The sequence below is a fragment of the Lepidochelys olivacea genome, assembly GCF_965140295.1.
Source record: "Lepidochelys olivacea isolate rLepOli2 genome assembly, chromosome: 13".
Lineage (NCBI taxonomy): Eukaryota > Metazoa > Chordata > Testudines > Cheloniidae > Lepidochelys > Lepidochelys olivacea.
The window spans coordinates 8,660,226-8,684,601 of NC_140423.1; the positions used below are offsets into that span (position 1 = coordinate 8,660,226).

The window sequence follows — 24,376 nt, forward strand, 5'->3', positions numbered from 1 at the left end:
GCCCTGAAATCGTCAGTGTTTCCTCATGTGTTCCGTTATCACGGCTCTTGAAATAGAGCCCGGGCCTGGCCTGGCCAAGACAGGCTTAACTTCGCTCCTGGGGTCTGGCGACACAGTAGCTGGGACAATGCTTCCCACCACATCAGATGCATGCTAGCTCCCCATAAGGTAGTGTACCTAAAAACAGCTGTGGGGCTAGGGTGGCTGGAACTAGCCACCTGGATCCAATCTTGCCTGCCTCCCGGTATGTATTTGGACACTAGCCTTAGCAGCTGCCATGGCCACCCTGCTATCTAGAGTAGAGCTAGCACATTTGTCTACCCAGGGGTGAGAATTAACCTTTTGGTGCTGTGCAGACCTACCCCTTGGAAGGACTGCCATTGAAGTCACTAGATGTACTTGCAGTGCATAAAGTTAAGCATAAATCTTTGCAATATCAGAGCTTTCGTCTCCATCTTTTGGGCCTGAGCCTGCTCCCATTAATATCATTGGGAGTTTTACCTGTGACATCCATGAAAGCAGGGGACTAATCTGCAACATAAAGTTACAGTCTATCCTCCAGAGATCGGTTCAGCATAAAAGTATAATGCTTGATCTTTGCAGATTGAACAAGATTTAGAACTGGGGTTCTCAAACTGGGAGTTGGGACCCTGCAAGGGGTCATGAGGTTATTACATCGGGGGTTGCGAGCTGTCAGCCTCTGCCCCAAACCTGCTTTGCCGCCAACATTTATAATGGTGTTATATATATATATAAAGTGTTTTTAATTGATGGGGGGGGGTCGCACTCAGAGGCTTGCTATGTGAATGGGATCACCAGTACAAAAGTTTGAGAACCGCTGATTTAGAACATCTGAAAACTGTAGTAGGTGTTTTCACATGCAGTGAGCTTTACCTGAAGTACGACAGATTATCGGGGAGGGAGTGTGATGAGGCATTGTTTCCAAAAAGTCTGCAATAAAAACTGAATCTCCCATAGTTATTACACTGGTCCTTTTAAAAAAGTCTTTGCATCATAGGAAAAGTACCATCAATAGGCTTCTCAATCAGTTCATTTTAACTAAACCAGTTTCAAGCATTCTGTATTACAGAAAATGATACAATTAATGAAAAAAGTCAAAATGCTGGCATCACTTTTTGTTTCCACATTAATACATAAAAATGGACAACACATTAAATAAACATTTCGTTATTAACAATTAGAAATATTAACACCAAAAATCATGTATAAATTAGGAAATAAATGTACAAACTATTTCCAAAGTGCTCTTTCAAATACAGTATATACACAACATTCAAGAAATTCTTAATGTAAGACATTTCAGATAGAAGTAATGTTGCTGTTTAATTTTTTTTAAATGTTGTCCATATTCTCTCAAAAGGATTATATTAGCACTTTCAAAAACCACATAAAAGGCATATTTTCAAGCTGGCAAGGAACAATATTGCATTCTCCTGGCTACCTGTAACATTAACATAGATTAGAAAAACCCCTCAAACTTCTTTTCTGTGCCCTATTTGATATTTATAAGTACTCAGTTGTATGAAAACACCAGCAGGAAGGAAAAGAGAAATGAAGAATGAATAAAAATGCTAACTCCATTTCACTGATCAGCAATTAGAAGTGTTAATGCTGCAAGGGCAGAGCTTGAACAACATTTAATAATAAACCATTTAGCTATCAAGTATTAAGATTTTCCTTTTCAGGAAAAACAAATCCAAACCTGAATCATGATATCGAAATTTTCTGGGTGGTGTTAGTTTTCAGAATATAAAAATTCCACAACTCAAAATATAATCCAATAAAAACCTCAAAAGGAGAAAACTCATAGAGGGTATATTTAACTCCATACTCTCAAGTTCCAGTTAACCGTAAGGTATTATTTCACTTTTTAATAAAATGTATATTAAATAAATTTTAGCCATTTTAACCCTTTAGTCATAGACAATTTAGACATATTTTATTCAGCAGTAAAAATCCCATTAAAAAAAATGTAAAACTGAATATAAACTACTTTTTACTTTTATTGTTCATTTTGGCTTTTAAGTACCACTGTCCCTATATTTCTCATTCTCCCTCTATAGGTTTTCCTTTAATGGTTGAATCCCATTAACAATCACCTTTCCATATGCATAATGAATGTTCACAGTTAAAGCTGAATTACTGATTTTTCCTTTGAAACAAAGATGGATTTTTTACACCAATTCTAAATTACTTCTATCAAGCTACTACAGAAAAGCAAAAGCGATGAATAACTGCAGAAAAAGTCAATTTGATAACCTGATTTTATTTACGGTTAGAATGCTTGCTAGAAAATCTGAACTAGGGTAGGGCAATAGAAGAACCAGAAATTAAAGAGCAAACAACCAGCAACCTGGGAAATTTGGCCTGAATATTTATAAGTTGTGATAAAATTTGGAGTAGCATATTTAAGACTGGAATGTGATCACGTTTGTCAGCTAAACATGATATGAAGCAATACTGATTTCTAGTAGACTTACAGATTCATTCCCAGAGTTCTCTTTTATTTCTTTCACCATGGCATATACCATACTTATACCATACTTTCATGGATCTAAAAAAGGTGCTTCTGGATATTCATATTTCCTTGAAAGCAGGTTTTGATCATCTCTCTACACCTTTTACTAAAAAAATGTGGAATTGTGCAGATATTACGTTAGAAGACATGGGTAATCAGCTATATAAATTGGCTGAGCATAATGTCCTCAGCAAATGAAATATTACTTCAGTTGTTTTTATTTTTGTCTTATAGTGTGGAAATTGATTCAACATAAAGAACGCACCCATCTCCATGCTGTAAAGTAATACAATTGAGAGCCATGGATTTCAGAGGCTGGCATATACAACAGGTAAACTGCAAAGTATCCAGTTAAACATAGGTTCATAACCTACATTAAAATAACTGCATGGGCAGAGATGTGACTGAGTGATCTTCGTATTTAGCTGGATTGCAGAATATCCTAGCTGTTTCCCAGATCTGGGCACATCAAAACTCTGATCAAATGACCCCTAAGCTATTTAGAAACATCAAGAATGGGGAAAAAAACCTCTGCATTGTATCAACATACATACTATACACAGCACCAAATATATCAAACCATTAAAGCATTGTCTTGTTACCAGTAGTGCACTGCTTCATATCCAGCATGAAATGAACACTGTTCACATAGAGACGCTGCTTTGTGCTAAGGGGTAACCAACATATTACAATTAATCAAAACTGCCAGTACATCCAGTTCAAAAGATGGATATACTATTGAAATGAATCAGATACAGGAGCTTCTCACTTTATTGCTGGTAGTTTCCATATTGACCCTGTTAAAAATTACAAAATACGACACATTAGAAGATAATATCATTTCTGTGTCATGCACTCAGGGGGCTGAATCAGATTACTGTCTTTTGGTTTACAAAATTGGATGGGCCCAATAATGCATTGTCAATACACTCACATTGGATTCCCTACTATGACAATGGATCTGGGTCTTCAACCTCATAGCTTTTCCTGTGTGCAAGAAAAAGCTGAGTTCTTCCAAGGCAGGACATCCTGAAAAAAAGGCTAATCCAGACCCTTTATGGCAGACGCTAAAATAATTTACCTGCTCATAGCCATAAGGCCTCTGTTGTTGGGCAGATGGTCCTGTCTGAGAAGCTCTGTAACTTCCATACTGCTGCCCCTGTCCCTGTTGGTAGCTGGAATACTGTGAAGAGGCTCCTTGTGCAGGACCTGCAAAGGAAAGATAGGAAGAACAGTAAGAGGCCAGTATGGCTCTGTCAGAAGCTCTTTAATTACCTGAAAATCAAAAAGGAATCCTACAAAAAGTAGAAACATAGATGAATTTCTCAGTACAAAAGAGTAGTACAAGAAGGTAGGAACAAAATCAGAAAGGCTAAGGCACAAAATGAATCATGCCTTAAAAGGGACATAAAAGGCAATAAGAAGAGGTTCTTTAAATACATTAGGAGCAAGAGAAAGAGGAAGGAAGGAAAGTACAGGCCCTCTACTTAGCAGGGAAGGAGAGATAATAACTGATCACATCAAGAAGGCTGAGGTGTTTAATACCTATTTTGCTTGCTCCACTAAAAAGAGTGATTAATGGTGATCAGATACTCAACACAATTAATGTTAACGACAAGATGGAAGGAATGCAAGTCAAAATAGAGAAAGCACAGGTTAAAGAATATTTAGATAAGTTTAATGTATTCAAATAAGTAGGGCCTGATGAAATTCATCCCAGGATATTTAAGGAACTAGTTGAAGCAATCTCAGAACTGTCACGATTATCTTCAAGATCTCATGGAAGACAGATGACTTCCCAGAGGGCTGGCAAAGAGCAAACATACTACCTATCTTTAAAAATGGGAGCAAAGAAGACCCAGGGAGTTATAGAGCAGTCAGCCTAACTTTGATACCTGGAAAGATACTGGAACAAATTATTAAACAATCAGTTTGTAAGCACTTAGAGAATCATAGAGTTAGAAGGAATAGGCAGCATGGATTTATCAAGAACAAATCATGCCAAACCAACATAATTTCTTTTTTTTGAGAAGGTTACTAGCCTAGTGGATGGAAACAATAGATGTGATATATCTTGATTTAAAAAGGCTGTAAACTCAGTCCCACACGGGGTGAAAGTAAGGCGGTACAGGCCGGTACTGTGTACCAGTAAAAAGTAGCCGCCACTACTGGCCTGTACCGCTGACTTTAAAGCACTGCCATGCAGCTCTTTAAGGACCCTGCTTAAAACGCTGCCGCAGTTAGCACTTTGACATCGCTGCCCCTTTTGTGCCCCCCATCAGTGGCCCTGCCAGGTCCCTATTGGCAGGGCCGCCAACTGGGGGGCGCAAAAGGGGCAGCAACGACCCAGTAGGGCTGCCAGTAGGGGGGTGCAAAAGGAGCAGTGAGGCAGCAGCGCAGATGGGTTTAAATCACCGCTGGAGCCCCAGGCAGCACGGACCAAGCAGCACATACGGGCTTGCTGGGAGATGCTGACCCCAGCCCTGCCCCTTCTGCCCAAGGCCCCAGTAAGAGCTCCATTTTACTTTTACCCCGGTCCCACATGACATTCTCATAAGCAAACTAGGGAAATGTTGTCTAGATGAAATTTCTCTAAGGTGAGTACACAACTGTTGAAAGACTACTCAGAGAATAGTTATCAATGGTTTGTTGTCAAACTGAGAGGACATATCTAGTGGGATACCATGGGGTCAGTCCTGGGTCCAGTTCTATTTAATATTTTCATTAATGACTTGGAAAATGGAGGGAGTGTATGCTGATAAAATTTGCAGATGACACCAACAGGGGAGGTGTAGCAAGCACTTTAGAGGACAGGATTAGAATTCAAAAGGATCTTGACAAATTAGAGAATTGGTCTGTAATCAACAAGATTATATTCAATAATGGTTAAGTGCAAAGTACTACACTGAGGAAGGAAAAATCAATTGCACAACTACACAGTGGGGAATAACTAGCTAGATAGTAGTACTACTGAAAATGATCTTGGGGTTATAGTGGATCACAAACTGATTATGAATCAACAATATTATGCAATTGAGAAAAAGGTTAATATTTTGGGGTGTGTCAACAAGAGTATTATATGTAAGACACAGGAGGTAACTGTCCTGCTTTACTTGGCACTGGTGAGGCCTCAGCTGGAGCAGTATGTCCAATTCAGGACACCACACTTTTGGAAATATGTGGAGAAACTGGAGAGAGTCCAGAGGACAGATACAAAAATGCTAAAAGGTTTACAGAACCTATGAGGAAAGGTTAAAAAAACCTAACTAGACATGTTTAGTCTTGAGAAAAGAAGACCGAGGAGGGACCTGATAAGTCTTCAAAGGGTGCTGTAAAGGGGACAGTGATCAATTGTTCTCCATGTCCAGTGGAGGTAGGACAAGAAATAATGGGCTTAATCTGTAGCAAGGGAGATTAAGGTTAGATATTAGGAAAACCTTACGAACTATAAGGGTAGTTAAGCTCTGAAATAGGCTGCCAAGGGAGGTTGTGGAATAAGAACAAACACCTGTTAGGATGGTCTAGGATTACTTGGTCCATCCTCAGTGCAAAGGGGCTGGACTTGATGACTTCTCAAGGTCCCTTCCAGCCTTACATTTCTATGGTTCTGTGATTAAGATAGTGAAACCTATGACCAAAGTTTGATTTACCCAGGGGAGGGCTTGTAGTTAACAGCACTGAGACAGGAGATTTAGGTTTTATTCCTGCTCTGCCACTGACTTCCTAGGGTAACTCACTCTGTGAGTTGGTTTCAATAGCTTTAAATTAATGACAATATCTACCTTCCAGAGATCTAAAGGCTGAATTCAGTAACTGTTATATAGCTTTTTGAAATTTCCCCAATGGAAAAATTGACGGTAGTGCAAATATTTATTTTGAGTTGGATCCCTACACATTATCTTAATTAATCCATTACAGTAGAACCTCAGAGTTATGAACACCAGAGTTACAAACTGACCAGTCAACCACACACCTCACTGGAACTGGAGTATGCAATCAGGCAGCAGCAGAGACCAAAAAAAAAAAAAAAGGCGCAAATACAGTACTGTGTTAAAAGCAAAATACTAAAAAATAAAGAGAAAGCAGCATTTTTCTTCTGCATAGTAAAATTTCAGTCTATTGAGTCAATGTTCAGTTGTAAGAATTTTTGAAAGAACAACCATAACATTTTGTTTAGAGTTACGAACACCTCCATTCCCGAGGTGTTAGTAACTCTGAGGTTCTACTGTAGATAATTTCATTATTTAAAAGATAGGCCAAAAACGTTATATTTTTTTTTATTTACTTCATTGGTTTTAATACTGTAATAATACTGACTTTTTCCTGTCAGTTTTGGTTGTCCTTCCCATTTGAAGGACGCTGCATTCTCCATTTTTTTGTTGAAGACACACATTGTCTAGTGATGTAAGCATGTGTCCGATCCTGGTCCTGACACTGACTCCATTCATCATTATGGGCAAGTCACTTAAACTGTTTCCCCATCTGTAAATTAGTGATATTTACCCTGACAGGAGTAGTATGAAGACTAAATACTGATTTAAATGCTGGGTATTATTATTGTTTTTGATGATGCAAAAGTCAACATAATTCTACCTTTTTTTTTTTTTTTAATGTATACCTGCATCAGTTTGGGAATAAGATTAGTTTCTGTAACACTGCCAGCCTCTGCGTCAGAAAAGCCCAAAATATCGTAGTCTTTATTTTCAGAAAATGCACAAGCAACTTCATGCCCAACCTGTGAATGCTATTGTGAGCACAAATGACCAGCTACACACTTAACTGGTCTGATGGATATGCAGATACTTTAGTAATACATGCAAGTCTGGTGACAACTGCATGTGGATACTGAATTTTTTTAAAATTTATGTCTGTAGATTCTGTGTTTAAACTGCAAATGGAGTTCTTTTAAAATTTTTTCTGACGTACTGGTGGATATTTTGGGGGAAAATATTTAGAAGGTTGTTCCCCACCAGTTTTTAACATTGTTAACCAAATTTTGGGCCTATAATTTAAACCTATAATATTTGTCCGGTTTTGGTGGTCAAAAATGTTTACCAATATTGCACAGCCAAATTAAAATATTTTAATATAGTGATCATAAATCTAGGTTTTATTGCTAGATAGAAGGATAGACATTCAAGGTTGGTACAATTGCATAGCTACAAATAGTCTCAAGGGCAGACCTGGAATCCAGAGCAACCTCAGAACTATGATGCCTCGGACTGGCGATATCAACAAGGTCAAGTTTTCAAATTTGGAGTAAAGCAGGTATGTGCACTAGCAATCCTTGTTCTGGAGGATAGTACTTGGACCATCCCTAAATCCTGAGTCCCTGTTTTGATGGACCTAGGTTCAGATTACATTACTTCTGTTCATTTAAGTCACATAGTTTATAAATAAGTTTGTACAAATTGAATGAACTGCATTTCTACTCCTGGGTCACAGCACAGAAGATTGCCAGCAACTGGTGCTCCAAACCATTGAAAAAGGCTAGGTAAAAACTAGAAAATAAGGGCAAAATTTCTGAGGACTGTGAAGCGCTTAAATTAAAGTCAGTCTAGTAGTTTTAACAATTTTTTATAGTTTGCCTTTTATTTTACTAGGATACAGATGATTAAAAAGATACTTCTTATACTAGAATGCTGCCAAGGTCAGCAAGTAATGTATCTTGTAAGTGCCAGTGAAGCAAATTAAAGCTTCTTTTCCCCACAAATGGTCATTCACATCCTTTCTCAAATCCTAAGGATATTTCTATTACTTATTGTTTTATATAGCAGTCTCAAAGCCCTGTGATGTGGCCACCATCCTGTGGCTGAGCATGTCCAGACCATTGTTCTTGGAGACCACAAACACCATTACTTGCTGATCAGCAATATGAAATGCTCTCTTCCTTTGAGGGACCGAAAGTGCTGCTTCTAAAGTACCCTAATCTGAGTAGAGAGATCATGACCAACTATCAAGCCTGGATTCTCTACATGGTAGGGGAGAGCACCATTTTGTGAGCAGAATGGCCCCAAAATTTCTCATTTAGTGCACTAGTGCAAGAATATTCAGATCACATTCAACCCTTTTCCTCACCAATGGACAGTAAAGCATATACGCTATTGCAAGAAATCTATGTGAGGTGATAGTGATTTTGTGGGATTCCTCCCCCTTTACATTATATAAAAATTTCACATTTATGAGGCCTGAGCACTAGTATAATAACGCGCCACTCACACCTGTAAAAAAGTCAATAACATGGGGATAAACATGCTGTCTGTCTACACAGCTTTCCCAGCCGTTGGTGTCAAGGAGTTAGAGATCCTGTATGATGTGTGATAACATCCACTGAGCTGAACCAGATACTACATTTGTTATAAGTTTAAGCTGGTGCCTTGAGCTACAAAGGGAGATAGACAATTTATCTGTTTGTTCCTAGGTACAGAATGGATGCATTTATACCAGGGATTGCAAACACAAGACATGCTAAAGAAGACTTCCTCACCATATCCAGGTTGTTGTCCTGGATAGCTTTGCTGATTTGGGTACTGTTGCTGTGAATATGTTTGCTGTTGCGCAGCTCCCTGTTGGTATCCTGCCTGCGGCTGGCTGTACTGGGAATTTCCTAGAAAGGGGAAGATTGATAAAGTTTATGTACTGACTCAGCAGCTGTCCCAATATAGCTGCTGATCACACTGAAAATAACTGAATGAGGGTCCTTGATATGAAACCCTGAAAAGGGTATTCCTTTAAAAAAGAGACTTCCACTATATTTTACCAATCAGTGAAGAGGAGATTATTCCTCTGGTTATTTTCAGTATATTTGAAGAGGCTGTGTTTTTGTTTGGTGTATGAAAAAAGTTTTCTTTAAGAAGTCTACATGCATGTTCTCCCCTCTCCCCCCCCACCAGCTGCTCCCTTTTCCTCTTACATTTTAAACATCAGCTCTCTTTTAATTAAAAATTTTAAAATAAAATATACATTTAAAAACAGCACAATAACTTTGTTTCCAACACATTATAAATTAGGAAAAATATACACTCCTAATTATATATTTTTCCTATGATAACACATAAAGACCAAGTAAAGTCTATTCCAGGGGTGGCCAAACCGCGGCTCATGAGCCTCATGCAGCTCTTTTACAGTTAAAATGCAGGTTTCGGAGCCCCCCATATCCCCCCATTCTCTGCCTACCAGACTGATTGGGGGAGCTTGGGGCTTCAGCCCTTTGGTGGGGGATGGGGCTAGGAGCTTCTGCCCAGCAGAGAGCGGGAGTCTAGGGGTTTCAGCCCCACGGGAGGCACCTGCCAGGGCTCGGGGCTTCAGCAGGAATGGGGCTGAAGCTCCAAGACCCCCAGACCCCACATGGCAGAAGCCCCAACCCCACCACCCCACCGAAAGGCTGCAGTCGCAAGCCCCGGCAGGCACGCCCTGGCTCTCAAATTTCTGAAGATTGTAGTATGCAGCTCTGGTCAGTAAGTTTGGCCATCCCTGGTCTATCCAAATGCACATCCTACAGTTTGTACACAGTCATATTCATGTATTTATTTGGATACTCTTATCTAGCATTCTTTAAGAAAACTGACTTTTAAATTTCTGGGTGATCAAAATTTCCCCAATATACACCAGCCAATTTGAACTGCAAAGGTTTATCCTTAATTCACTAGGTTTTATTTTCCATTAAGTTGATATTTTGGCTTTCCTCTAATTTGTGGTAATCTACAAAAAGCAAGTGGGTTGAAAAGGAAACATTACCACATGAACGTTCTGTGTGACCAAAACATTGGGCCTGATTCTTCACTCCTTAACAGCTGGTATAGTCATTACACTGATGTAAAGTGGGTGTAAAATGTTACCCAATAAGAATGGTAGCATTTATCAGCCATTTTATACAGGTATAAAGAACTACACAAGGTGTGAGGCAAACAAGAATCAGGCATATTGACTTTTAAGGAAAATAAAACATAATAAAAGTTAAGGCTAAACCACTGTGGTTTGAATTAGTGCACAATGGAGAAACTTTGATCACTTAAAATAATAAAGAAATTTACTTCATGTTCTGTCTTCATACGTGTTTTTGTAAGACAGATTTTCATAAATAACATGTATTTTAGATTGCAGGGATCACTTACCTTCAGTACTGTGTAGAATTCTGACACTGGTTACCAGGTTTATTTTATTTTAATACATACATTAAAATTTGTTGTAGTTTGAAATGTTGGAAGATTAATTGACTTCAGTTTAAAGTATATATTATGGCTTTTTTTGCCACTCTGTTTTTCTCACTGTTTTCTTTTGGAGATGAATATGTCTAATTCACCTAGTAATAACATGCTGAATTTACTTTCTGTTTTGCAGCTTTTTCTATCCTTTCCTGAGTGCTGTCAATAGGTGGCAGGTGATAATGAATCATGCAGAGGTGAATTCCAACTCTTATAATATAATTAACTCAAAATATGCTGGACATTGGAGAGTTGCTGGAGGCAGTTACTTATTCCTCAAAAGGAAGTCCTGTACAGAATTATTCATTACACAAAAGCTAATTTTGGAATTTATAATTAATTTAAAAGCGACATTGTAAAAGTTGTGTGGCCCAAAATTTGACCTGCCTTTTTTATTTTTAAGTTAGAGGGGCTTCACCAACCAATTCTTCACAGGAAAACCCTGACCCACACTGCAATGTAAGCCCAGCGTTAGTAGAATTCGAATGAGAAGATCATGGGTTTAATGTACACTCATTTGAGCGTCTACACTAATTTGTAACTCATTGTGGAACCCTGGGCCCCAACATGGGGTCTATTGTCTACATTGTATTATGTAGGCCCGAATGCAACCACCCATATCGCAGACTTCCTAGTGCCCTCCCAAAATGCGGCTGCTCTAGCCGTTTGTTCATAGTGATGTGTGGGAAAACTTGACCGTGCAGCAAACTTGACTGTCCAGAGGACAAAGAAAGTAGGTCAGTGGGATACTTTTGGTGGACTACCTGAGCATGAGTCCAGTGGAGCTGCTTATATTGCCTGAAAAGCAATAGGCTTGAACCCTGGGTCCTGGCTTGACTCAGGGTCGGACCCTCCATCCCCGTGGAGTCCAGGGTCCAAGCTCTGGATTACTGTGGTTTGCATGTAGATGGAAGGAGGGTAAGGTTTGAATTTGAGTTCAAACCCTGGGCTTACAGTGCGGTGTACACATACCCTAAGTCTCCACAACACACAGCCCACCAGAGCTGTGTGACCTGCCTGCTGTGCAGGCAGATGTTAACAATGATATAGATTCTGAAAAGAAAGATCCTACCCTTCCCTGGCGTGAATCTTATGACTCCACCCAGTGCAAATGCAACACATGGCAGTTAGACACAGCAAGGGAAGGAGAGAAAGACTCTCCTTGGCTAAATGACTGGCAATCATTTGTGGATAAACCAATGGGTCACATGGCTGATTAGGGGTATGGAATGGCTGCCATAAGAGGAGAGATTAATAAGACTGGGACTTTTCAGCTTGGAAAAGAGACAACTAAGGGGGGATATGATAGCAGTCTATAAAATCATGACTGGTGTGGAGAAAGTAAGGAAGTGTTATTTACTCCTTCTCATAACACAAGAACTAGGGGTCACCAAATGAAATTAATAAGCAGCAGATTTAAAACAAACAAAGGAAGCATTTTTTCACACAACGTACAGTCAACCTGTGGAACTTCTTGGCAGAAGATGTTGTGAATGCCAAGACTATAACAGGGTTCCAAAAAGAACTAGGTAAAGTTCATGGAGGATAGGTCCATCAGTGGTTTAGCCAGGATAGACAGGGATGGTATCCCTAGCCTCTGTTTGCCAGAAGCTGGGAAAGGGTGACAGGGGATGGATCACTTGATGATTACCTGTTCTTTTCATTCCCTCTGGGGCACTTAGCATTGGCTGCTGTTGGGAGACTGGATACTGGGCTAGATGGACCTTTGGTCTGACCCAGTATGGCCATTCTTATGAAGACATCTGGCTCACAGCTCCAAAATGGGTCTGTTAGCTAAGGAGTGGATCTAAGACTCACTGAGCTGAAGAATCCCCAACAACCCCTCACGCTCACATATGAAAATTTTGGGGATATGGTCCCTCTGTTCCTCCCACTTTTCACCACTGGAGCAGCCCTATTCTAAATAAACACAGTCACTACAGTCTTAGGATGGATAGAGAAGGCTGGGAGAACTATAAAGCTCAGCTGTTTTATTTGGCCAACGGGGTTTACATGATGTATATATCAGGAGTCAGGATTTGGCCCTGTATGATTTTGTTTTAAAGCAAATATGCTTTCTTTTTAAAAAAATAAATTCAGTCACCCAGCATTCATAGGACTAAATGCTACCCTATAATGCACACTAATTCCTATATGCTTCGATAGGAGTTAATATTAGAATTTTATGGCTGAACTTGATCCATAATGAGCAATACTATACTATGGAACTAGTCTAATAATAAAGGAAAATCAGTAAGGAAACATTTCATTTTCAAACTTCCACAGGGTTATTGTAAAACAGAGTAGTGGGTTAAAAACTAAAATGATATTTTAGAAAACTCATTTCAGATACCTTGACAGAGTCCTCCTGAAATGACTTAGAGTAGTTACTATTTTCATTCAGATATTTAATTATATTCATAACTTTCAACACAGCTCTACAAATAGATTATATTTTAAATCTGTTTTACTCTTTAGAATCAGATTTTGTTTTTCAAAAACATGCAAAGTGCATTGGCTTTAATTTGGAATTTGTTGAATCCTAGAGCTGCATAAATTCCATTTTTGTGGAGCTCACAGCAGGGGCAGATGGGATGTAAGGGGTTGTTTATTCATCTACATCACTGAACATGCAAATAACCAGCCTACCCCGAAATGGATAGCTTTTCTAATTAAAAACTGTCCCAAAGGTAAAAGAAGAGAGTCTCGATGACAAGAGTGCCAGGACACAACAGCTGGTGTCCCAAGAAGCCCTCCCACTGTATTTGCTTTCAGTTCATAAATAATAATTTCCCTTATTCATATTTCCAAGGAAAATAAGGCATTTCATTGTTATGGAACCCTGCAGTTTTTTATTGGAACTGTTAAAATATTTAAAGGGAAATCCAGTTTGCAAATTTGTGAACAACAAAAATGAACAAAGTCTCTACATAAAAGTTGGCTTCCTTAGATGAGACGACATAGTAATTTAATTTAAGTGTTTCTAGTGATTAAGCTCCCCAAAGTGTTCAGACAATAGGGTCATTAAATTGGCTGAAAATTCTACCATTCCTTTCTGGAATAAATATGCTGAATCTTGCTGAAATGACTGATATAGTGTCACTATTATCAAGGAGGAAAATAAACCTCATTATACTGACATTAAATTCTCTCAGCCAATCAGAGTGCTGGAGGCTGTGGCACTACTGATGTGTAATACTCAGGTTTTTCTCATGCTTGATTTGAAAAATCACAGTGGTACAGATTTTCAAAGGCACTTAGGTGCCTGACTCCCACTAATTTTCAATGGAAGTTAGGTGCCTAATTGAAAATCTTTCCCTGTATGATAATTTCTCAATAACTGTACTGTGAATACACAAATCTTTGTACTCTAACTGCTATAATCCCTTTGCTCCAGGTGGTTCCTGTGCTAAAAAATTTGCCTGCAACAAAAGTATCTGCTACCATCTCTTCATCTTAAACAGACTAACTCCAACATTTATATGAAAGAAAAAGCGTATTAAAAAGCAAAGGAAATGTGACTGTCATAGTGGTGAAGATGAAATTGTAAGGTTTCTTTTTAATGTTAAAATCCTTTGACTCATTTCACTCACAACTATTTCTCTCCTCTCTTATCCTCCCTCTTTGTTCCCTGTTAGCCAGCAAGGCTCTTCTCCCCAGAATAACTGATATATATTTGTTTACTTGCCATTTTGAAACATAATGAAACAAAAAATATTAGTTATTCAAGGGAGAAGACCTTCCTTGACCTGTAAAAAGGGAATGAGTCAGGATGGGGGAAATGAAATAAGAGAACAGGAGGAAGAAATGAGGAGAGAGAATATAAGACCTTGGAGCAGTCTGATAGCTTATGCCAGTTTTTGTATTTTTTCCCTTTTTCTAATTTTAAATTTGAATATTTAATTATATATTAAATAGTAATAACTCAAGTGCTTCCTGTTAACTTTGTAGGAACAACAGGCCTGATTCTACAGCCTTTACTCATCTCAGTAGTCCCAATTATTTAAGCTGTCGGGTCTTCTTTATATTTACTTCTATTGCTCCTCATTATCTGCTCTGCTTCCAATTTTAGTGCTGTCTGAAAATTAAGAAATACTGGGCCATCATTTGATCTCAGTTACAGGTGTGAAACCCCATTCATTTGAGCTTTTGACCAGTTGGCTTTTCACAATACTTAAAGACCAATATGTTCTCCCTCAATTTGAAAAAGTTTCCATCTATAGAGACTATTTGTTCCCTAATCTTAAGCCATTTTTCTAACTCTAGCACCTTAGTTTATTTCCCCCACAATGATCTCTGACTTCAATGGTTAATATATTAAGAGCCACTTATATCTCAATTTAAAGTTAAATGAAAACATCATACAGTATTTTTTTTAAGAAAAGAAATAATTGTGGTATTATAGATAATATTTCCTCACACATAAAAAAGTTTCTAATATCTAACACTATAACTACATCTAGTTGAGCTACACATGTTCTGTTGTCAGCGATGGGTTGTTTACTAGTGAACACAAGGCTTATGTGTGAGCTATTATCCATTAACCTACACAGTTACTAACATTATCTAATGTTGTGCATAGTGTTTAGAGATATATGTAATATAAAAGTTGCTATACATAACTAAATTCTATTTTATAGACACTTCTGAATAACGTTCAATTTAGGAAAATATTTTAGTCTAGCAGCTGAGCAGTGTTTTAATTCTGCAGAAATGCTATAAAACAGCTTTCATATTTTTCCTAAGCAGACTTTGTATTTTATGTAGCTTAGAGCTTTTGTTTGCATAGATTGCAAATATATCATCTCACCTCCTTCATAGTAATGCTGTGTGGAGTCCTCAAATGACCTGTCATAGCTCTGCTCGGTATAGGATGACTGCTGATATGCATAATCACCATGACCTGCAATCAGTAAGGAAGAGACAAAATGGACAAGGTTAATCAAAAAGGTTCATCTGATCCATAGTTTGTTTTGGCACATGTATTATATAATTGTGTGTGTGTGTACACACAATGTAGAGAGTACCTATTATGTTTTATACATAATTAAATAATTACACACACACACAGTTTAAAGTCACATAGCTTCACAGATTAGGCCAAGAGAAAGAAAGAGCTCAAATGGGCAAATCTGAGGTAGATAGCTTGCTGGTGAAATGACAATGCATTTGCCAAGTCAGAAGCAGCACTCTTTGCTAAACTGAATGTGTACCCTATCCCAGAGATTCTCCTGTAGGCTTTCTGCTCTTTTCAGGATGCAGTTGGTAATGGTGCTACAAGGCATGTGTTTTACACAGAATCGTATGTATTGGGAACAGGAGTTGCTGGCATTTCAGGTTGGAAACAAATCTTATAGGTGATTTGGTTTCCAATTTTTTAACTCTTGAATATGGCAGTTGTACAATTCAGTACCACATCAAGCTCTGCTGAATCAATATTAGCGTTACTATTACTCAGCAAAATTACCATCTGGATAATATTGCTGGTTCATGGGCTCTGATGAGCCTTGTCCATGGCTGTACTGTTCACTGTAATACTCCTCCTGCCCCATGTACTGCTGAGAGGAACCTGTAAACCAAAAGGAAAGAGAGAGTGTTTTAAGTAGCCCATAAACCCAAAGGGAGATTTTTCATTATTTAGATATTCTTGAGATGAATAGTGTTTTCTTCTGGGAGAAATCACTTGAGTTTTATATGTTCAGAACTGTTTCAAAGATGTTTTTTCTCATTGGAAAGGAAAACTGTTTTTGCTAAATCTGAGAATGAAAGTATAGTTTAATATTAGAATTGCATAGCTGCCATAATAGGGCATGAAAAACCCTACACAATTAATCTACTCGCCTGAGTTGCCCAATAGCATAAAACCCAAAGGAATCCTGTGCTTAATAATATAGTTAGCATTAAATGTCTATGAGTATCCAATTAGAAAATAAACCAAAACTTCATAATTTAAATTCACTTTACGTCAGAATTGGCGTAGCAGTTTCTTCACTTTATATAATGGTTTTCCAAGATGTTTTCAGTCAAGATTGACAGTGGTACAATTACCCTTTGATGCCTATTGGAAATAATTTTCCTAATAATTTTATTAAGGCTTATCACGACTAAGTTTCCACACAAACATTAATCTAAAGGCCACTTGGTATTGGTTACATCCAAAATATCAATATAAGCATACACTCCCTACTATTCTATACCCTAGCAACACTACAGTTATAAGCATTGGCCAAAATACTTACAACAGGTGCAGACCCAGGAGGTACTTTCCTATCCTGGCGTGACACCTGGGGTTAAGGAAAGCTCTGACAAAGAAACTACTAAAGAACCTTGCTTTTTATACACTATAACAAACAAGTGATGTCATTGCTGGTTATCGGACCTTACGCAAAGACAGAAGAGGGAGTCACGGGACTACACCTTGCACGCGGTTTCCAATTAACCATGCTTTCCCTATTTCCCAAGCGTTACATAAAATAATGCTGGTATTTCTAGGGTCACTACAAATTTAACCCAAACAATTCTTTCTCATGTTTTTATTCTTTGAGCTTTTTGTTCATGCTAACATTCAAACTCAAAATCATAGTTTACTTAAGTCCAATGTAGGCCCATATTCCTACAGTTCCTTCCATCACCTTTATATTATATAAATCTATATTTATAACCGAAATCTCATTTGCAGAGACCTCTTCCTTATTAAGAACAGTATCACATTGGGACTAATGGCCTGATCCAAAGCCCACTGCAGTAAACTGAAAGAATTTCATTGACTTTAATGGATTTTGGATCAGACTCTTCGTCTTTTTCTTTATACAGACAGATGATGCCCTGTAGGCTCAGTCATTTCTGAACTTTAGAAATGGAAATCTATGAAAATAAAACTAGAGCAAAACCTTATTGACATTCTACCTGCACCTTTCACCCTGTTTGGCATTTCCTGTCTTATCAACTTTCACTGGAGTCGCTCATTCCCAGATCATTATGGCTTCTGTGGTATATTTGTCTGTGACAGCAGGAATGGTGGCATAGCGACCTTTCTGGAACTGAATAGTGCACTTTACCTTGCTGAGAAGGTCTGTAAGGGCCCATGGGTCGCTGACCCATCATGCTGTTGCCTTGATTGCTCTGACTCATCATGGCAATGGAGGACTGTCCTTGGTAATGCTGGCTCCCTCCTTGTGCCGAGTTGTAGTGGGATGTTGCCGCTTGCTGGTGCATCATGGAGACTACAAAGAACATAGATACAATTGTTTTCTAAAGAGATATCACAATTCTTTTCCTACTCTTTTTTGAAAACAACTAAAATTGTCAGCCAATTTAGTCTTTTCAAGTTGCATTCAGATCATCATTCAGTGAATCCTCCACAAGGGGGACAGGAAAAAAAAGACAGAAATTGTTTACTTTTTTCCAGTGTGCATATTTAACTTTTCTACATTCTAATCTGAACCCATATGCTGATAACGTAATCAATTTATACCATTATTTTTCTGTCAGATATTTTAAAATACATCTGGTCTCAATAAATAACAGAAATCATTTCTGCAACATGATTACAGAAAAGGGCCCTGTATGAGGAAACTGAAATATTTGTTCTTCTTCACCTGCACCCTTATCTTCAGCTCCATTTTTTTTTAACTAACTTCCTCTTTCCTCTTCTACCTTATTTATAGGCCTGATGACTATAGAATTTAAGTAAATTGAAGTTACGGTATTTTTTTTTTTCTGAATTTCACATTACTTCCTTGAAAGAATTTTTTTAATATCTGATATGCTATTCATTACCCAGTGGTGAACATTTTTAAGAGACAGGGACAGATTCTCCATTGCCCTCTGGCCCCTCTGTGCCACTCCAGCAATGTGAAAGGCCTGTATAGGGAGTGGAAATATCCTCTGAGGAATATCACCAGCATGGACAGCTTCTTTAGCTGGCATAACTATTCTATGACAGCCCCTCTCACAGCTCAGAACATATCGGGGATATGTGTTGGGGCTGTCAGAGTATGACCAGAGTGCTGCTGCACTCTGGATATTCACTCCTTCCCCCACACGCTGAGGGCCATGAGAAACAGAATGGAAGTCAGAGTGACGCTGAGGCTATTCTGACTTATTCTGAGTCCAGAAAATACTGAACACAAAGGTAGTTTAAAACCACCTCTTTTGCATCTTTTTCTCCCGTGCAGGAACAGGGTTACAGAGAGTATGTACAGCACATTTTCACATGTTGTGCATCTTTGAGGCCACTGAAAAGTCCTTTCAAGCCCAAAAGGAAAGGAAAGGGAAGGGAACCTTACCTGGGTTAGACTGCATGCTGATATTTGTTCGAGAGACATAATTGCCTATTGACCCCTGGCCTTGCATTGGCACGTTCTGAGATGCAGGCACTGTATGGCTATAACCAGGCCCAGTTCCATGGCTGCTCACGGTCATACTCAGAGAGGTTGTGGGCATCGTATTCTGGCCTGACTGCTGCATAGACACGTGATTAGGACCTAATAGATCACAACAAGAAGAGTGATGCTGTTATTGACAACCTGCACCAAGTATAAAAAAATTTAGTGCCTTACCTGGATTCTTGTTATGGTACCTAGAAAGGGGTAAAAAAAATAAAATAAAAATATAAAATATTTTATATACCAAGGGCCATAAAATAAAAAAATAATACCGCTCCCCCAATCCCCATCATTAAAACCCCTGTGAGTTACAAACAGCCAAACGTACCACCTACTGTCTGTTATAAAGCTAGACTGAACCTTGTCCCTAAAGACTACCAAACTTGGCTTTGCTGAACTGCAAGCAGGAACAAATTTCAGAAGCGAAGGCTCTCCAACTAGCTTTTCCTAAGACAGAGGCAAATCTAATAACATGGTTGGCAAATGCCAGCTGCAGCTTCAGCCTCTAAACTGAATCAAGAACTCTGGGAGTATCCGAGCCCTTCAGTAGCTCAGGTGTTCCCTGACTAGGTTCAACCCCTGCTTCCCCTGAGGGTTATCAGCTACCCCTCTCTTGTAACGGGTGTTGTTGGGAGAACCCAACAGAGACTGACAGCTCCTCTATGCTGCTGTTGCATCAAACACAACTGCTCTGTGCCCAGCAGCAGTACCAACAGACTTTCTCCTCTGCTAGGATTTAAAAAGATAGAAGAACGTACCCAGGGACCCTGACACCAGATGGGCAGTGGGAGAGAGAATGGTGAGGTATCACAAGGCCCCATAAAGGGGAGGGGAAGAGAGGAAATGGAGGAAGAGGTCCCTCAGTAAGCCCGCTATATAAGGAGAAAGGGACCCCCACCAAACCTAATCAGAGTAGAAAGGAAAGAGGGGGATGAGGGCACTCGTCCTGCCTCTGCAGCTATCACATCCTCTTCCTTCTGTCTTCCCTGAGCTTGATTGAAGATACCCAATAGTTTCAGAGGGAAAATTCTCCAAAACACCATGCTAACCCCTACTACCGTGACCATTATCCTTCCCTTCCCAATTCATTTGCTGACTTGATCCCTGTGCTAGGAGTTCAACCTCTGGGATTCATACTAACAGTATCTTGCTAACTGTGACTGGGACACTGTATGCTTGTTTGGCTGATTTTGCTTTTATAGAGGTCTGTAAAAGCCCAATCCAAAGCTCACTGAAGTCAACACAGAGACTCCGACTGACTTCAGTGGGTTTTGGATTGGGCCCTAAATAAGGACAACAAGGTTTTGTAGGGGCCTCTGAGCCAACCCATATACTAAATGCAAGTTTTCTTCAGTGAACAACCAAAAATTGTTCTGTATTACCAAGCCTGTTCTTAAGCATAAACAACACAAAGTGATTTCCTGGCACCCACACTTTTGGGGGATGATCCCACAGTTCTTTCCTGACTTGGCAATTTACGAATTCCTGATCTCCTCTCATGATGGTGAGGGGGTAGAAACTCCCAGTTTTCCTTTGCAGTTGCACGATACAGGAAAGAAACTCATAACTTCATTCAACTCTCCAGCAGCATGGAGCCTCACTCTTGCTCAGGGTCACTCAGTTGATAAAGCTGACCTTGTTTTTTCATACACATAGCTGTAAGTTGTGGTCAATTATCTGTGGTACTAATAAAAGCCAACAGTCAATAAGAATAGCTATCAATATGCTTTGGTTGTACCCGGGGGCTGTAAGCACTGTCCTACTTAACTTATCCTATGTTTAATTATCTTAGTTCTTACTGTTATTGGATAACTAACTTCAATTATGCAAGACCAGGTTCTTCTTTCATATGCAGTATTGTTCTAAATTCTTTTAGCAACTTTTTGCAAACTTAGTCATATTTACTGTGCACTGTTTCATATTGTTGCAAGACCATTTAGATGGAGACACATGCAGAATCTCCAAATAAGAAAATGTTTTCATGTTATTTTGCTTTAATTGATATTAATTTTATTTACAGCCTGAACAGCATCTTAAAGTTTTTTGAATACCAGTTTTCTGTAGGTATTCTTAAAGTATTTACAAATATTTGAATGACAAAACTTGCTGTAGATTGTTTTATTTCCCCCCTTATAGAGAGACTATGGGCTAGATTCTCAGCAAGAGTAAACAGGTCTGTTTAAGAAAGTGGAGCTTTATGGCTCCAGCAATTTATGGCTGCTGAAGTCTAACCCTACAATTATGTATGTCTTATAAAGCTGACACTTATTCTTCAGTGAAACAGAAGACAACATGGAATTTGAATGAAGAATGGAGTTTGTAATCTCTCTGAGTGAGAGTCCTTCTGCTGATGGATCTTACAAATACTGCAGGCTCAATTAACTACAGTGTTGATAACTCTTGCAATATTTGTTGGTTTTCTTAAAGCCCAAGATCCCAGATTTATGTTATTACATGAGAATCTCAGCTTTCATTTAAAAAACAGTATGTTTCTGGCACTCATTGTTGCAGATAAAAACTTGAAAACATGACCCAAATGTACTTGAAGCTTGAAAAACTGAAGGCAACAACAAAAAAAAAGCACCTAACTTTTTTTTTTAAAATCTTGCAATTTTTATAAACCAACCGTGTGATTTCTGGGGTCTGAGTCAGGATTTTTTAAGGAATGGGATTAGCAATACTGTGATTGACCACGAGTGGTACGGCTGACAGACTTTACAAACTGCACCAGTGGAACTTGTAGACTGGCTGTTTAAGTCTGGTGGTTTTCGCTGTACATTCAAGGCCTGAGAAATAACTGACTTCCAATTGGTGTACTAGGTGGCCTATCAGAAATGCTAGAGGTAGTTTCTGTCCACTTCCTGGTAGACGGTTGTCCCATCACCAAAATCACCATCATACTTGGCACTTGCTAGCTGTCTTATGAGAGATGTTAAGGATTGAATAGATGTTGGGAACTGAACTACCTTCTCACTTCTAGAAGGGATCCTTCTAAGACCTGACTGAGGATAATGGAGGGTCAGTGTGCAGAAGCTTATATAGCTGCCCCCTGTGCTGTACCTGTGATGCTAAGTAAACAGAGAACTTCAGTTCTGTCCTGCTGCCACTCAAACATTTTCACAAGTACTAGAGCTTCATTTTCAGAATTGCATGTACATTTGTGTACCAGTTTGCAAAAGTTACTATCATCCAATGGTTGTTCAGTGGCCTGTGTGAAATTAATGTGTCAGTCTTAGCCTAGTTCTCAGTGCACTGGTGTTCTCATCACAATATCAACTGGCATTAATTAGCTGCTTTGCTGACATTCTCAGCAGAAACCAAGGATTGACTGGGCATTGAGACTAAACTACTTTCTCACCCCCTGAAGTGAGTCCCCTTAGGTCAGGGTTGACGCCCTTTGGTGGGGCAACACAGGGTAAACTTACACTGCTGCTGCCTTTGCTGTTACCTGTTCTGTGGATAAATAGAGGACTTCAGTCTCCAGGGCTGTCACACACACACAAATGTAAGGAAAAAAACAACAATAGTGAAAATGTAGCTCAGGGGTCGGCAACCTGCAGCACGTGTGGCACTCTGCTGCCAGGTGGAGTCCTGGTCGCCCGCCCCGCTCAGCCCGCTGCCGGCCTGGATGGATGGAACCCTGGGCCGGCAGTGGGCTGAAAGGGCCGGTGGCCAGGACCCCACCTGGCAGGGGCTGGCAGACAGAATCCCAGACCGGCAGTGGGCGGGGCGGCTCAGCATGCTGCCAGTCTGGGGTTCTGTCTGCCGCCCGCGCTGCTGGTCTGGGGTCCTGACTGCTGGCCCCACTCAGCCCACTGCAGGCCCAGGATTCCATCCATCCAGGCTGCTCACAGGCAGGGTCCCGGCCGCTGGCCCCGCTCAGCCCACTGCCAGCCAGGGGTTCTGCCTGCCACCCGCGCTGTCAGTCTGGGGTTCCGTCTGCCAGCCCCGCTCAGCCTGGGATTCCGTCCATCCAGGCTGGCAGTGGGATGAGTGGGGCTGGTGGCCAGGACCCCAGACCAGTAGCACCGGTGGCAGATGGAACCCCAGACCAGCAGCGCGCTGAGCCACTCAGCCTGCTGCCAGTCTGGGGTTCCGTCTGCTGGCCCCTGCCAGCCGGGGTCCCGTCTGCCAGCCCCACACAGCCCGCTGCTGGCCCGGGGTTCCATCTGCCGTCTGCACTGCTGGTCTGGGGTTCCAGTTCACCGGTCCTGCTCAGCCTGCTGCCAGCCCGGGGTTCCGTCCATCCAGGCCGACAGCAGGATGAGCAGGGCTGGCGGCCGGGACCCCAGACTGGCAACACGGGTGGCAGACGGAACCCCAGACTGGCAGCGGGCTGAGTTGGGGTTCTGTCCACCAGCCCCTGCCAGCCGGGGTCCCGGCAGCCAGCACAGTTCAGCCTGCTGCCAGTCAAAGGTTGCCAACCTCTGATGTAGCTTCTCAGTGCACAGAACAATCCTTGCTGACTGATTTCTGTTGTTACTGAGTACCAGGCAGGAAGAACACTGCAATAGGAATGCCCAGAATAAACTTTAAAGGTCCAATTCTTTAAAATGCAAAACTATTCTAAGTAGGACTCATCCATTAATTTACAGAGACCCTAATAATTTGAACCAAGAAATAGCTAAGTAGTTTCATGACATACATCTGCCCCATAGTCCTTGGGCCAATGTTTGTGGAACAATCACGTTTTCCTGTTTAAAAACTTGGTTTTCCTCTCCAATACTTTGTGAAAGACCAAGGCAAAGGGAGAAAACTGACTAAATGATTATGAAGTGGAATAGTGAAACTGACCATACATCAAATGTCAAATATAGAAAAAAAAATAGAAAAAAAAAATCTCTTTTCTTTCAGTTACATTCATTTATGGTGCTCTTGCAACAACACAGGTATAAAAAATTCATACAGAAGTGTGTTTTTTAAGTTTACAGTTTTCCATTAAAAGTTCTATGTAAGCTATTTGGTTATACCATACAACATTTTAAAGGCTACTCTAAAAAAAGGAAGACTAATGTAACTGCATTTTATTTTTGAAAGGGTACTTATCTTAGAAGAATTCTGAAGTCTGAGGACCTAATCTTGCAGTTTTTACTCATGGAAACAATCCCTGCTCACCCTATCCATCCCATTGACCTTTATGGGGCTGCTTGCATGAGTGCAAAAGGGTTGCAACATACAACTCAATGGATGTTTATTAGTAAAACTATTATGGTATTTAATTTTGAAGTATCTTTTTATTGGTGATT

At 39.9% G+C, this 24,376-nt stretch overlaps 1 protein-coding gene and 1 long non-coding RNA gene across 3 annotated transcripts in view; one reads left to right on the forward strand and one right to left on the reverse strand.

Moving 5' to 3' along the window:
- The window catches only part of LOC311529813, a 33,807-nt gene that overhangs the window by 569 nt on the left and 8,862 nt on the right, over positions 1 to 24,376 (forward strand). Inside the window, exons 1-4 of one of the 2 annotated variants that reach the window (XR_014713881.1) lie at positions 2,775 to 2,870; positions 8,961 to 9,035; positions 10,880 to 10,940; positions 14,141 to 14,286. This is a non-coding gene — a long non-coding RNA (uncharacterized lncRNA). Of the gene's footprint in view, positions 1 to 2,773; positions 2,871 to 8,960; positions 9,036 to 10,879; positions 10,941 to 14,140; positions 14,287 to 24,376 lie in introns of those variants that run through there. The other variant, XR_014713880.1, reaches the window with a different exon arrangement.
- SS18L1 (SS18L1 subunit of BAF chromatin remodeling complex) overlaps positions 2,867 to 24,376 on the reverse strand; it is a 32,520-nt gene continuing 11,010 nt past the window's right edge. Inside the window, exons 5-11 of the mRNA XM_084646045.1 lie at positions 19,032 to 19,229; positions 17,802 to 17,966; positions 16,211 to 16,312; positions 15,554 to 15,646; positions 9,027 to 9,146; positions 3,621 to 3,748; positions 2,867 to 3,336 (exon numbers count right to left, since the gene is read on the reverse strand). Of these exons, the coding sequence (XP_084502171.1) occupies positions 3,310 to 3,336; positions 3,621 to 3,748; positions 9,027 to 9,146; positions 15,554 to 15,646; positions 16,211 to 16,312; positions 17,802 to 17,966; positions 19,032 to 19,229 (833 nt within the window). The 3' untranslated portion in view covers positions 2,867 to 3,309. The remainder of the gene's footprint in view (positions 3,337 to 3,620; positions 3,749 to 9,026; positions 9,147 to 15,553; positions 15,647 to 16,210; positions 16,313 to 17,801; positions 17,967 to 19,031; positions 19,230 to 24,376) is intronic.